Source organism: Oncorhynchus keta, chromosome 30 (genome assembly GCF_023373465.1).
Source record: "Oncorhynchus keta strain PuntledgeMale-10-30-2019 chromosome 30, Oket_V2, whole genome shotgun sequence".
Lineage (NCBI taxonomy): Eukaryota > Metazoa > Chordata > Actinopteri > Salmoniformes > Salmonidae > Oncorhynchus > Oncorhynchus keta.
The window spans coordinates 61,024,625-61,037,642 of NC_068450.1; the positions used below are offsets into that span (position 1 = coordinate 61,024,625).

General features: G+C 50.6%; 1 protein-coding gene across 1 annotated transcript in view; it reads left to right on the forward strand.

Moving 5' to 3' along the window:
* The window catches only part of LOC127913774 (glutamate receptor ionotropic, NMDA 3B-like), a 59,502-nt gene that overhangs the window by 28,125 nt on the left and 18,359 nt on the right, over positions 1 to 13,018 (forward strand). The window contains 12 exon segments of the mRNA XM_052487031.1: positions 2,121 to 2,213; positions 2,298 to 2,759; positions 2,860 to 3,032; positions 9,471 to 9,525; positions 9,528 to 9,649; positions 9,765 to 9,970; positions 10,083 to 10,225; positions 10,625 to 10,744; positions 10,903 to 11,038; positions 11,292 to 11,402; positions 12,132 to 12,286; positions 12,524 to 12,669. Of these exon segments, the coding sequence (XP_052342991.1) occupies positions 2,121 to 2,213; positions 2,298 to 2,759; positions 2,860 to 3,032; positions 9,471 to 9,525; positions 9,528 to 9,649; positions 9,765 to 9,970; positions 10,083 to 10,225; positions 10,625 to 10,744; positions 10,903 to 11,038; positions 11,292 to 11,402; positions 12,132 to 12,286; positions 12,524 to 12,669 (1,922 nt within the window).

The following is a 13,018-nucleotide window of genomic DNA, read 5'->3' on the forward strand; positions in this document are numbered from 1 at the left end:
CACAGGTACTGTACCTTACAGAATTGAACCCCTTCCACCTCTCCACCCTTCCACCCCTCCATCCCTCCATCCCTCCACCCCTCCACCCTTCCACCCCTCCATCCCTCCATCCCTCCACCCCTCCACCCTTCCACCCCTCCATCCCTCCATCCCTCCACCCCTCCACCCTTCCACCCCTCCATCCCTCCACCCCTCCACCCCTCCACCCTTCCACCCCTCCATCCCTCCACCCCTCCACCCTTCCACCCCTCCACCCCTCCCATCCCTCCATCTCTCCATCCCTCCATCTCTCCATCCCTCCCATTCCTCCATCCCTCCACCCTCCATCTCTCCATCCCTCCACCCTCCCATCCCTCCATCTCTCCATCTCTCATCCCTCACATCCCTCCATCCCTCCACCCTCCCATCCCTCCACCTCTCCACCCTCCCATCCCTCCATCCCTCCACCCTCCCATCCCTCCATCTCTCCATCCCTCCACCCTCCCATCCCTCCATCTCTCCATCCTCCCATCCCTCCATCTCTCCATCCCTCCCATCCCTCCATCTCTCATCCCTCCCTTCCTCCATCCCTCCACCCTCCCATCCTCCCATCCCTCCTGTTCCTCCATCCCTCCACCCTCCCATCCCTCATCCCCCTCCATCTCTCCACCCCTCCACCCTTCCACCCCTCCATCCCTCCATCCCTCCACCCTCCCATCCCTCCATCTCTCCATCCCTCCATCTCTCCATCCCTCCTATTCCTCCATCCCTCCACCCTCCCATCCTCCCATCCCTCCTGTTCCTCCATCCCTCCACCCTCCCATCCCTCATCCCTCCATCTCTCCACCCTCCACCCTTCCACCCCACCCTCCATCCCTCCATCCCTCCACCCTCCCATCCCTCCATCTCTCCATCCCTCCATCTCTCCATCCCTCCCATTCCTCCATCCCTTCACCCTCCATCTCTCCATCCCTCCACCCTCCCATCCCTCCATCTCTCCATCTCTCATCGCTCACATCCCTCCATCCCTCCACCCTCCCATCCCTCCATCTCTCCATCTCTCATCCCTCACATCCCTCCATCCCTCCACCCTCCCATCCCTCCATCTCTCCATCTCTCATCCCTCCCATTCCTCCATCCCTCCATCTCTCCATCCCTCCATCTCTCCATCCCTCCATCTCTCCATCCCTCCCTTTCTCCATCCCTCCATCTCTCCATCCCTCCACCCTCCCATCCCTCATCCCTCCATCTCTCCATCCCTCCACCCTCCCATCCCTCCATCTCTCCATCTCTCATCCCTCCCATTCCTCCATCCCTCCACCCTCCCATCCCTCCATCTCTCCATCCCTCCCATTCCTCCATCTCTCCATCCCTCCACCCTCTCTTTCTATTTTTCACACACTGTTCCACCCCACACCGAGCCACCAACTTTTTCGTACAACCCCCACACCTCTGCTGAGTTCAAACACTATGGTACCTCACACACACACAAAACCACACACACACACGCACGCACACACACACACACACACACACACACAAACACATACACCTGTACACCCCCCATGAGTATATGTAAAATACTGTATTAATTCAGACCTGTACACCCCCCATGAGTATATGTATATATACTGTATTAATTCAGACCTGTACACCCCCCATGAGTATATGTATATATACTGTATTAATTCAGACCTGTACACCCCCCATGAGTATATGTATATATACTATATTAATTCAGACCTGTACACCCCCCATGAGTATATGTATATATACTGTATTAATTCAGACCTGTACACCCCCCATGAGTATATGTATATATACTGTATTAATTCAGTCGTGTCTCTGGAGACATCTAGCAGATTTCCTCGCTCTGTCTACATTCATAAGGTGTGTGTATGTGTTCCTTACTGAACCCATAGACCCTGTATACATATGCAACATACCATTGACTTTGCCTGTAGGCGTAAAGCAACAAGACATGGTTGGAAAGTAGAGTCTGGAAGAAGGGAGCACAGGTAGCTCACTCAGGGGCCTTTCACTCCATTCAACAACATTCAAGATTTATCAACATCACTCTATGAAAGTCTTGCAGAATGGTTTGATTGTAGTAACATTCTGTTCTCTCTCTCTCCCCCTAGAACCGGTTCCATCTCCAAATGTCAGTTCGTGTTCCACCTTCTTGCCTGGCCAACCTTCTGCTCTCTGTTCTCCAGGGGGTAGAGGGGGAGACAGAGGGTGAAGGGAGAAGAGAGGGGGGAGGCAGGGGTCAGGAAGGGGGTAGAGGGGGAGTCGCTGTGGTGTGTCCTGGATGGGAGGAGAGGGGGGAGGGACTACTGAAACATCTAGAGACACAGAAAGGAACAAAATGGAATCTACTGGATATCATCAACCTTACACATATAGGAGGGGAGGAGAGGAGGGAGGAGAGAGGAAAGGAGGAGAGGAGGGAGGAGAGAGGGAAGGAGGAGAGGAGGGAGGAGAGAGGGGAGGAGGGAAGAGGGGCTGAGAGAAGTGAAGAAACAGGTCATGAGACCAGAGAAGACAAGAGGGAAGCTGAGATCTTGTCTCTCCTCTCCCGTCGTCTTCTTCGCTCCGCCTCTCCTCTCTCCTCCGTGGTCATCCTTGGTTCCGACCCAGAATGTCTCTCTTCTGTCCTCCGCTGCGCCCAGCGTCTCGCTCCCTCGCTCCCCGCGCTGCAGTGGATTATGGGTAACCCTCTGTCACCTGACTCTCTCCTCTCGCTGGGCGGGCCCCTCGGCCTATTGGCTTATGGAGAGGTGACTATTAATTGGTTGATTTATTCAATCATTGATTGGCAGATTGGTTTATTTTATTTGACCTTTGAAAACCCATTTAAAAGTGTGTGTATGTGTCTAGGTGGGTCGTAAACCCATCACCTTCTACATCCGAGACGCACTGCGGTTGATTGGCCAGGCGGTGACGTCGGCCAGTGAGGTGAGGCCAGACCTGGCTCTGATCCAGAACCTGGTCAACTGTTACGACAAACCTAACAAAGAGGAAGTGCCCTCTTCTGGACAGTACCTGGCCAGGTAGATATATTGTACACACACACAAATATACACATTTATCTCCCCTCCTCCAGCCATTGGCACCAGATGATAGAATGGAGTCTGAGAGGACCTGTCCCATTTATAATCCATGCCAAGCCTGAGAATAAACAGACAGACCTGGACAGACTGTCGATAGACTGAAGGCTTGGGACTGTGGCTAGATTATCTTTAGACAGCTATACAAAGCTTTATTGACACCATTACAAAGACAGGGATAGCGGTGTGTCTGACAGCTTTACATAGATAGAGCCAGTGTTCTGTCTGACAGCTTTACCTAGATAGAGCCAGTGTTCTGTCTGACAGCTTTACCTAGATAGAGCCAGTGTTCTGTCTGACAGCTTTACATAGATAGAGCCAGTGTTCTGTCTGACAGCTTTACATAGATAGAGCCAGTGTTCTGTCTGACAGCTTTACCTAGATAGAGCCAGTGTTCTGTCTGACAGCTTTACATAGATAGAACCAGTGTTCTGTCTGACAGCTTTACATAGATAGAGCCAGTGTTCTGTCTGACAGCTTTACCTTGACAGAGCCTATTCCCCTACAACACTTCTACCCACATTATGGAGTGGGATGAAAGAGGAGAAGGAGAGGAAGGAGAGAGGAGGAGAGGAAAGGAGAGAGGAGGCGGAGAGGAAGGAGAGGAAATGAGAGAGGAGGAGACGAAAGGAGAGAGGAGGAGAGGAACGGAGTGAGGAGACGAGGAACAGAGTGAGTAAAGTAGAGAGGAGGAGAGAGAAGGAGAGAGGAGGAGAGAGGAGAGGAAAGGAGAGAGGAGGAGAGAGGAGGAGAGGAAAGGAGAGAGGAGGAGAGGAAAGGAGAGAGGAGACGAGGAACGGAGTGAGTAACGTGGAGAGGAGGACAGGAAAGGAGAGAGGAGGAGAGGAAAGGAGAGAGGAGCAGAGGAACGGAGTGAGTAAAGGAGAGAGGGGAAGAGGAAAGGAGAGAGGAGAAGATGAGGAGAGGAAAGGAGAGAGCAGGAGAGGAACGGAGAGAGGAGGAGAGGAAAGGAGTGAGTAAAGTAGAGAGGAGGAGAGAAAAGGAGAGAGGAGAAGAAGAGGAGAGGAAAGGAGAGAGGAGGAGAGGAACGGAGTGAGTAAAGTAGAGAGGAGGAGAGGAAAGGAGAGAGGAGAAGAAGAGGAGAGGAAAGGAGAGAGGAGCAGAGGAACGGAGTGAGTAAAGGAGAGAGGGGAAGAGGACAGGAGAGAGGAGAAGACGAGGAGAGGAAATGAGAGAGCAGGAGAGGAACGGAGAGAGGAGGAGAGGAAAGGAGTGAGTAAAGTAGAGAGGAGGAGAGGAAAGGAGAGAGGAGAAGAAGAGGAGAGGAAAGGAGAGAGGAGGAGAGGAACGGAGTGAGGACACGAGGAACGGAGTGAGTAAAGGAGAGAGGAGGAGAGGAAAGGAGAGAGGAGAAGACGAGGAGAGGAAAGGAGAGAGGAGGAGAGGAACGGAGAGAGGAGGAGAGGAAAGGAGAGAGGAGGAGAGGAAAGGAGAGGAAAGGAGAGAGGAGGAGAGGAATGGAGAGAGGAGGAGAGGAAAGGAGAGAGGAGAAGACGAGGAGAGGAAAGGAGAGAGGAGGAGAGGAAAGGAGAGAGGAGGAGAGGAAAGGAGAGAGGAGAAGACGAGGAGAGGAAAGGAGAGAGGAGGAGAGGAAAGGAGAGAGAAGGAGAGGAAAGGAGAGAGGAGGAGAGGAACGGCGTGAGGAGACGAGGAACGGAGTGAGTAAAGTAGAGAGGAGGACAGGAAAGGAGAGAGGAGGAGAGGAAAGGAGAGAGGAGCAGAGAAATGGAGTGAGTAAAGGAGAGAGGGGGAGAGGAAAGGAGAGAGGAGCAGAGGAATGGAGTGAGTAAAGGAGAGAGGAGGAGAGGAAAGGAGAGAGGAGGAGAGGAACGGTGTGAGGAGAAGACAAGGAGAGGAAAGGGGAAAGGAGGAGAGGAGATAAAACAGGGTGTTGTTATCTAAGTGAGATCGACCATACAGCTCTTCAATAGACACAGCTGCCAAATCAACTGAAGAGAGAGAGAGAGCAAGAAGGACAGAGAGAGGGGGGGGTCTGTAACCAGTCTGACATCTGATGAGTCAGTTGGGCTGTAAACAGGACACACACTCTATAGGTACATTAATATTCAGTGCAGAGTGGAGGGTAGAAGTGGGTTAACGACCTTAGTATTAATTCATAGTTTTAATGTTTCCTCCTCTGCTGTCAGAGTTAATGGAAGGAAGTCACCATCAGTCACACACACTCTCCAGTTACACACACACACACACACACACACACACACACACACACACACATAGAGCACTTTGAAATGTGAAACAGTTTTAGGAGTTTTAATGAACCATTCAAACTTGCAGACTTAAGCCAATGATCCCTGCATTGTTAATATTCAGACATCATCCCAACGTTCAACCGATAACCTAAACATCGGCCAATAACTAACCAATGACCCAGACATCGCCCAAGAATCCATGCATGGTTAATATTCAGACGTCACCCAACGATCCCCGCACGCTTGGATCCCCAGAGCAGGTATATGTGTGAGAGTTAATTGTGCGTACCAATGTATTCCATGGTAAAGCAGCGCAAGGACTGGGTGGAGACTGAGAGGAATAGTAATGATGGTGGGGCCAGTTAGATAGAAACAACCACAATGAACTGCATTAACTCATAGTGTGTGTGTGTGTGTGTGTGTGTGTGTGTGTGTGTGTGTGTGTGTGTGTGTGTGTGTGTGTGTGTGTGTGTGTGTGTGTGTGTGTGTGTGTGTGTGTGTGTGTGTGTGTGTGTGTGTGTGTGTGTGTGTGTGTGTGTGTGTGTGTGTGTGTGTGTGTGTGTGCGTGTGCTTACATGCGTCCATGTGTGTGGGCAGAATTTCTCTCTCTACTGCATTAACTTAAAGTAATGAGACTGACTGGAACAGCCAACCAATTATTACACCCAGCCAATCTGAAAGAACAGACTGGGTATCTGTGTCTGTCTACATGTTCCAACTATAACTCTCTCTCTCTCTTTCTCTCTCTCCATCTCTTTCTCTCTCTCCATCTCTCTCCCTTTCTCTCTCTCTCCCTCTCTCCCTCTCTCCCTCTCTCCCTCTCTCCCTCACTCACTCACTCACTCTCACTCTCACTCTCTCTCTCAATTCAATTCAAGGGTCTTTATTGGCATGAGAAACGTGTTAACATTGCCAAAGCAAGTGGGGTAGATAATAATCTCTCTCTCTCTCTCTCTCACTCACTCACTCACTCACTCACTCACTCACTCACTCACTCACTCACTCACTCACTCACTCACTCACTCTCTCTCTCTCTGTCTCTTCTCTCTCTCTACTCTCTCTACTCTCTCTCTACTCTCTCTCTACTCTCTATCTCTCTACTCTCTCTCTCTACTCTCTCTCTCTCTACTCTCTCTCTCTCTCTCTCTCTCTCTCTCTCTCTCTCTCTCTCTCTCTCTCTCTCTCTCTCTCTCTCTCTCTCTCTCTCTCTCTCTGTCTCTCACTCACCCTCTCTCTCTCTCTACTCTCTGTCTCTTCTCTCTCTCTACTCTCTCTCTCTCACTCACCCTCTCTCTCTCTCTCTCTACTCTTTGTCTCTTCTCTCTCTCTCTCTCTCTCTCTCTCTCTCTCTCACTCACTCACTCACTCACTCACTCACTCACTCACTCACTCACTCACTCACTCACTCACTCACCCTCTCTCTCTCTCTCTCTCTCTCTCTCTCTCTCTCTCTCTCTCTCTCTCTCTCTCTCTCACTCACTCACCACTCACTCACTCTCACTCACTCACTCACTCACTCACTCACTCACTCTCACTCACTCACCCTCTCTCTCTCTCTACTCTCTCTCTTCTCTCTCTCTACTCTCTCTCTCTCTCTCTCTCTCTCTCTCTCTCTCTCTCACTCACTCACTCACTCACCCTCTCTCTCTACTCTCTCTCTCTACTCTCTCTCTACACTCTCTACTCTCTCTCTCTACTCTCTCTCTCTACTATCTCTCTCTCTCTACTCTCTCTCTCTCTCTCTCTCTCTCTCTCTCTCTCTCTCTCTCACTCACTCACTCCTCACTCACTCACTCACTCCCACTCAGGGTTCACTCACTCACTCACTCACTCCGTCTCTCTCTCTCTCTACTCTCTCTCTTCTCTCCCAGGTCTCTCTAGCTCTCTCTCTCTCTCTCTCTCTCTCTCTCTCTCTCTCTCTCTCTCTCTCTCTCTCTCCTCTCTCACTCACTCCCACTGGACCACCCTCTCTCTCTACTCTCTCTCTACACTCTCTACTCTCTCTCTCTCTCTCTCTCTCTACTATCTCTCTCTCTCTACTCTCTCTCTACTCCGGGTCTCTACTCTTCTCTCTCTCTCTCTCTCTCTCACTCACAACAGTCCTGGAGGAGATGGAGGCACCACTCACAGATGGCCACTCCTCAGACTCACCCTCTCTCTCCTACTCTCTCTCTTCTCTCTCTCTTCACTCACTCACCCTGGATGAGGATCTCTCTCTCTCTCTACTCTTTGTCTCTTCTCTCTCTCTCTCTCTCTCTCTCTCTCTCTCACTCACTCACTGGACTCACTCACTTCACTCACTCACTCACCAGACCACTCACAACTCACCCTCTCTCTCTCTCTCTCTAGACCAGTCTCTCTCTCTCTCTCCACAATACCTACAGTACTCACTAGAGGACAGTAGACCACTCACTGACTCCTCCTGTCCCTGTGCTCACTTGACCACAACCCCAGACCCAACAGAGGACCTGCGGAAGTCTTCTCTATCTCTTACGTTATCTGACCTGTTGGAGAAGCTCTCTCACTCACTCACTCACTTCACCCTCTCTCTACTCTCTCTTCTCTCTATCTCTCTCTACACTCTCTACTCTCTCTCGATGACTATCTCTCTCTCTCTCTGGACTCTCTCTCTCTCTCTCTCATCTCTCTCTCTCTCTCCTGTCACTCACTCACTCACCACTCACCACTACCTCCTCCTACCTCCTCACCCCTCTCTCTCTCTCTCTACTCTCTCTCTTCTCTCTCTACTCTATCTCTCTCTCTCTCTCTCTCTCTCTCTCTCACTCACTATCTATCTCACCCTCTATCTCTCTATCTCTCTACTCTCTCTCTACACTCTCTACTCTCTCTCTCTACTCTCTCTCTCTCTATCTATCTCTCTCTCTACTCTCTCTGTCTGTCTCTCTCTCTCTACTCTCTCTCTCTCTCTCTCTCTCTCTCTCTCTCTCTCTCTCTCTCTCTCTCACTCACTCTCACTCACTCACTCACTCCTCTCACTCACTCTGTCTCACTCACTCTCACCTGTCTGTCTCTCTCTCTGTCTCTCTGTCTCTCTCTCTGTCTGTCTCTCTCTCTCTCTCTCTCACTCACCCTCTCTCTGCTCTCTCTGCTACTCTTCTCTTCTCTCTCTCTCTCTCTCTCTCTCTCTAATCATGATTCACTCATCACCACTCACTCACTTGACTCCTGATTGTTTCACCTCAACCACCCTCTCTCTCTCTCTCTCTGTTTCTCTCTCTCTTCTCACCACTCATCATGTCACTCACTGTCACTCACTCACTCACTCACTCACTCACTCACTCACTCACTCACTGATTTCTCTCTCTCTAGGTCTCTCTCTCTCTCTGACTCTCTCTCTCTCTCATCTCTCTGACATCATTCTCCATCAACTCAGCCAGGAGCACCCTCTCTCTCTACTCTCTCTTCTCTCCATTCTCTCTACCTCTCTGGGGATACTGGTCTACTATCTCTCTCTCTCTCTCTCTCCTCTCCTCTCTCACTGACTCACTCACTGCCTGTATCACCACTACAACCCTGCTCTCTCTCTCTACTCTCTCTCTTCTCTGCCTACGTCCTCTCTCTCTCTCTCCTGTCTCTCTCTCTCTCTCTCCTGTGTCACCACTCACCCCCTCTCTCTATCTCTCTCTCTACTCTGTCTCTACACTCTCTACTCTCTCTAACTCTCTCTCTGTATCTCTCTCTCTCTACTCTCTCTCTACTCTCTCTCTCTCTCTACTCTCTCTCTCTCTCTCTCTCTCTCTCTCTCTCTCTCTCTCTCTCTCACTCACTCACCACTCACTCACTCACTCCTCACTCACTCACCACTCATGTGGGTGGGCATCTCTCTCTACTCTCTTCTCTCTCTCTCTCTCTCTTTCCTCACCGTCTATCTCTGGAACAGCCCTCTTTGGTCTCTCAACTAAAATACCCTTTCTCTCTACTCTCTCTCCTAAATCTCTCTGGACACTCTCTCTACTCTCTCTCTCTACTCTCTCTCTCTGGTCTCTCTCTCTACTATCTCTGTTTCTCTCTCTCTCTCTCTCTCTCTCTCTCTCTCTCTCTCTCTCACTCTCTCTCTCTCTCTCTCTCTCTCTCTCTCTCTCTCTCACACACTCTCACTCTCTTTCTCTCTGTCTCTCTCTCTCTTCAGGTTCCTCTCCAACACGTCGTTCCAGGGTTCTACGGGCACGGTCCGTGTGGCACATGTCTCTCCCAGGTCCTCTCCTCCCAGCTGTACCACGTGTGGAGCCTGAAGAGAGGTCCTCTTGGCCAGCCGTCCTGGGTCACCGTGGCCCACTGGACCACCGGGCGCCTACAGCTGGGGAGGGGGTGTTGGGGCTGGGGAATAATGGCCTGGGGCTAGACCCGGGGGAGGAGGAAGGGTCCGGGTCTGGGTTTGGGGTCCAGAGGGGGATAGGGACAGAGACAACAGTCCTGGAGGGAGATGGAGGCCGGGGATGGCGGGCCGGAGATTAAGGGTCGTGACCCTGGTGGAGCATCCCTTCGTGTTCACTAGAGAGGTGGATGAGGATGGGCTGTGTCCCGCTGGTCAGCTGTGTCTGGACCCGAGGACTAACCACTCAGATCTACTGGACTCACTGTTCGGTCACCTGCACCAGACCAATACAACTACTACCACTACTGACCACAGTGAGTATACCTACAGTCCACAATACCTACAGTACATCACTAGAGGACCAGTAGACCAGGACTGATCCTTCCTGTCCCTGTGCTGTCTTGACTACAACTCCAGACCCAACAGAGGACCTGCGGAAGTGTTGCTATGGTTACGTTATTGACCTGTTGGAGAAGCTGTCGGAGGACCTGAAGTTCACCTTTGACCTTTACATCGTGGGAGACGGGAAGTACGGAGCGATGAGCAGCACTGGGAGGTGGACCGGTCTGGTACGTCATCTACTCACCTGTCTACCTACCTACCTACCTAACCTATCTATCTATCTATCTATCTATCTATCTATCTATCTATCTATCTATCTATCTATCTATATCTATCTATCTATCTGATCTATCTATCTATCTATCTATCTATCTATCTATCTATCTATCTGTCTATCTGTCTAATCTGTCTATCTGTCTATCTGTCTGTCTGTCTGTCTGTCTGTCTGCCTGGGCCTGGAATGCCTGCCTGCCTGCCTGCCTTCAATAGTTTTTTGTATAATATGATTGCATGCATATTTGACATGATTGTTTACCTAACCAAGAGCAATGTTTGCAGAAGGATTGTTAAATGCATGTGAACAGTGTCTTCTGAAGGTTGTAGATGTTCCTGATTTCTCATATTAGGTGGGAGACCTGCTGAGTGGAACAGCAGACATGGCTGTGACATCATTCTCCATCAACTCAGCCAGGAGCAGAGTTATAGACTTCACCTCTCCATTCTACTCTACCTCTCTGGGGATACTGGTGAGTGAGTGTGTGTGTGTGTGTGTGCCTGCGTGCCTGTGTGCGTGCATGACTGTGTGCCTGTATACCTACAAGCGTGCATATGTGTGTGTGTGTGTGCCTGCGTGTGTGTGGACATACAGTTTATAATGTGTGTGTATGTGTGTGTTGACTACAAGGTGCGTAGCCAAGACACATCAGCTCCTATTGGGGCCTTCATGTGGCCTCTCCATTGGTCCATGTGGGTGGGCATCTTCGTCACTCTTCATCTTACCGCACTTTTCCTCACCGTCTATGAGTGGAACAGCCCCTTTGGTGAGAAAACTAAAATACCATTTATGGCCTTTATTAGTCTGTGACCTAAATCTCAGGGAGGAATCTACACACACAGCTGTGGGTGGTTGGGACCTTTACAACTCTGTTTGATATACACACGGATGCACACACACACACACACACACACACACACACACACACACACACACACAGGACATAACACACACACACACACACACAATAATGGGACACACACACAGGACACAATGACTCCAGTGTTGTGTTGATCCAGGTATGACTCCTCATGGGAGGAACAGACTCAGAGTGTTCTCCTAAGCCCTCAACCTCTGCTACGCCATCCTGTTTGAGGACTGTCGACTAAGGTACTGTGGGAGGGAGGAGGGAGGAATAATGGGAGGGAGGAGGGAGGAATAATGGGAGGGAGGAGGGAGGAATAATGGGAGGGAGGAGGGAGGAATAATGGGAGGGAGGAGGGAGGAATAATGGGAGGGAGGAGGGAGGAATAATGGGAGGGAGGAGGGAGGAATAATGGGAGGGAGGAGGGAGGAATAATGGGAGGGAGGAGGGAGGAATAATGGGAGGGAGGAGGGAGGAATAATGGGAGGGAGGAGGGAGGAATAATGGGAGGGAGGAGGGGGAATAAGGGGAGGGAGGAGGGAGGAATAATGGGAGGGAGGAGGGAGGAATAATGGGAGGGAGGAGGGAGGAATAATGGGAGGGAGGAGGGAGGAATAATGGGAGGGAGGAGGGAGGAATAATGGGAGGGAGGAGGGAGGAATAATGGGAGGGAGGAGGGGGAGGTTTGAATAATCAAATGAACCAAATATGTCTTCTCTCTCTCTCTCTCTCTCTCTCTCTCTCTCTCTCTCTCTCTCTCTCTCTCTCTCTCTCCATCCTCCCCTCCCTCTTTCTCTCTCTCCCCCTCCCTCCATCTCTCTCCCCATCCCTCCATCTACCTCTCTTCTCTTTCTCTCTCTCTCTACCTATCTATCTCTATCTCTCTACTCTTTCTCTCTCTCCCTCCTTCCTTCCCTCCCTCCCTCTTTCTCTCTCTCCATCCTTCCTTCCTTCCCTCCCTCTTTCTCTCTCTCCCCCTCCCTCTCTCTCCCTCCTCTCCAGACTCCTAAGTGTTGGACCAGTAGGTTCCTGATGAACCTGTGGGCCATCTTCTGCCTGCTGGTGTTGTCCAGTTATACAGCTAACCTGGCTGCTGTCATGGTGGGGGAGAAAACCTTTGAACAGGTGTCTGGAATACATGACGAGAAGGTATACACACACACACACACGGCGGTGCGCACACACACAGTTAGGCATAAAATTACCTTAAAATAATCCCCCTCTTCCTCCCTCCCTCCCCACAGAATCTTCTCCCTCCCCCAAAAATACAATTTTTAGCTCCTGTCAGACATCCCCATCCCCACTCTTCCTCCCTCCCCCTGTACCCCTTTACTTCCTCCCTCCCCCTCCCCCTCTCCCCCCCCTGTCCCTGTCCCCCCCCCCCAGCTGCACCACCCATCCCGTGGGTTCAGGTTTGGGACAGTCAGAGAGAGCTCTGCAGAGGACTACATGAGGAAGAGTTTCTCTGCTATGCATGACTACATGAGACGTTACAACCAACCCACCACACCAGACGGAGTGGACATGTTAAAGTAAGAGCCACACGCAGTCTGTTGGCGAAACAACCAGTTACCCTGGTGTTGTGTTATGCTAAATTATTTCATTTACTCTTAATTCCCCCACGTCTCCAGGCGTTTACAGTTTTTCTCAATCGCTTTGGCTCAATTCTCAAATTAGAATCATTTTTTTTCAAAACAACAAGTTCGATTTGAATTTCTTATTCATTTAAGCAAATTCCACGTGTTTTGGGACATGCAAAAGAGGAAGTACAATTGTCTACAATTTGCACGATAACGACATGCACATGGCTTGCTGATAAAGCTGAGTTGATTCTCAGGGAAATTGTCTTCACAACTTCTAACCATTCTGTCATCGTGTGAG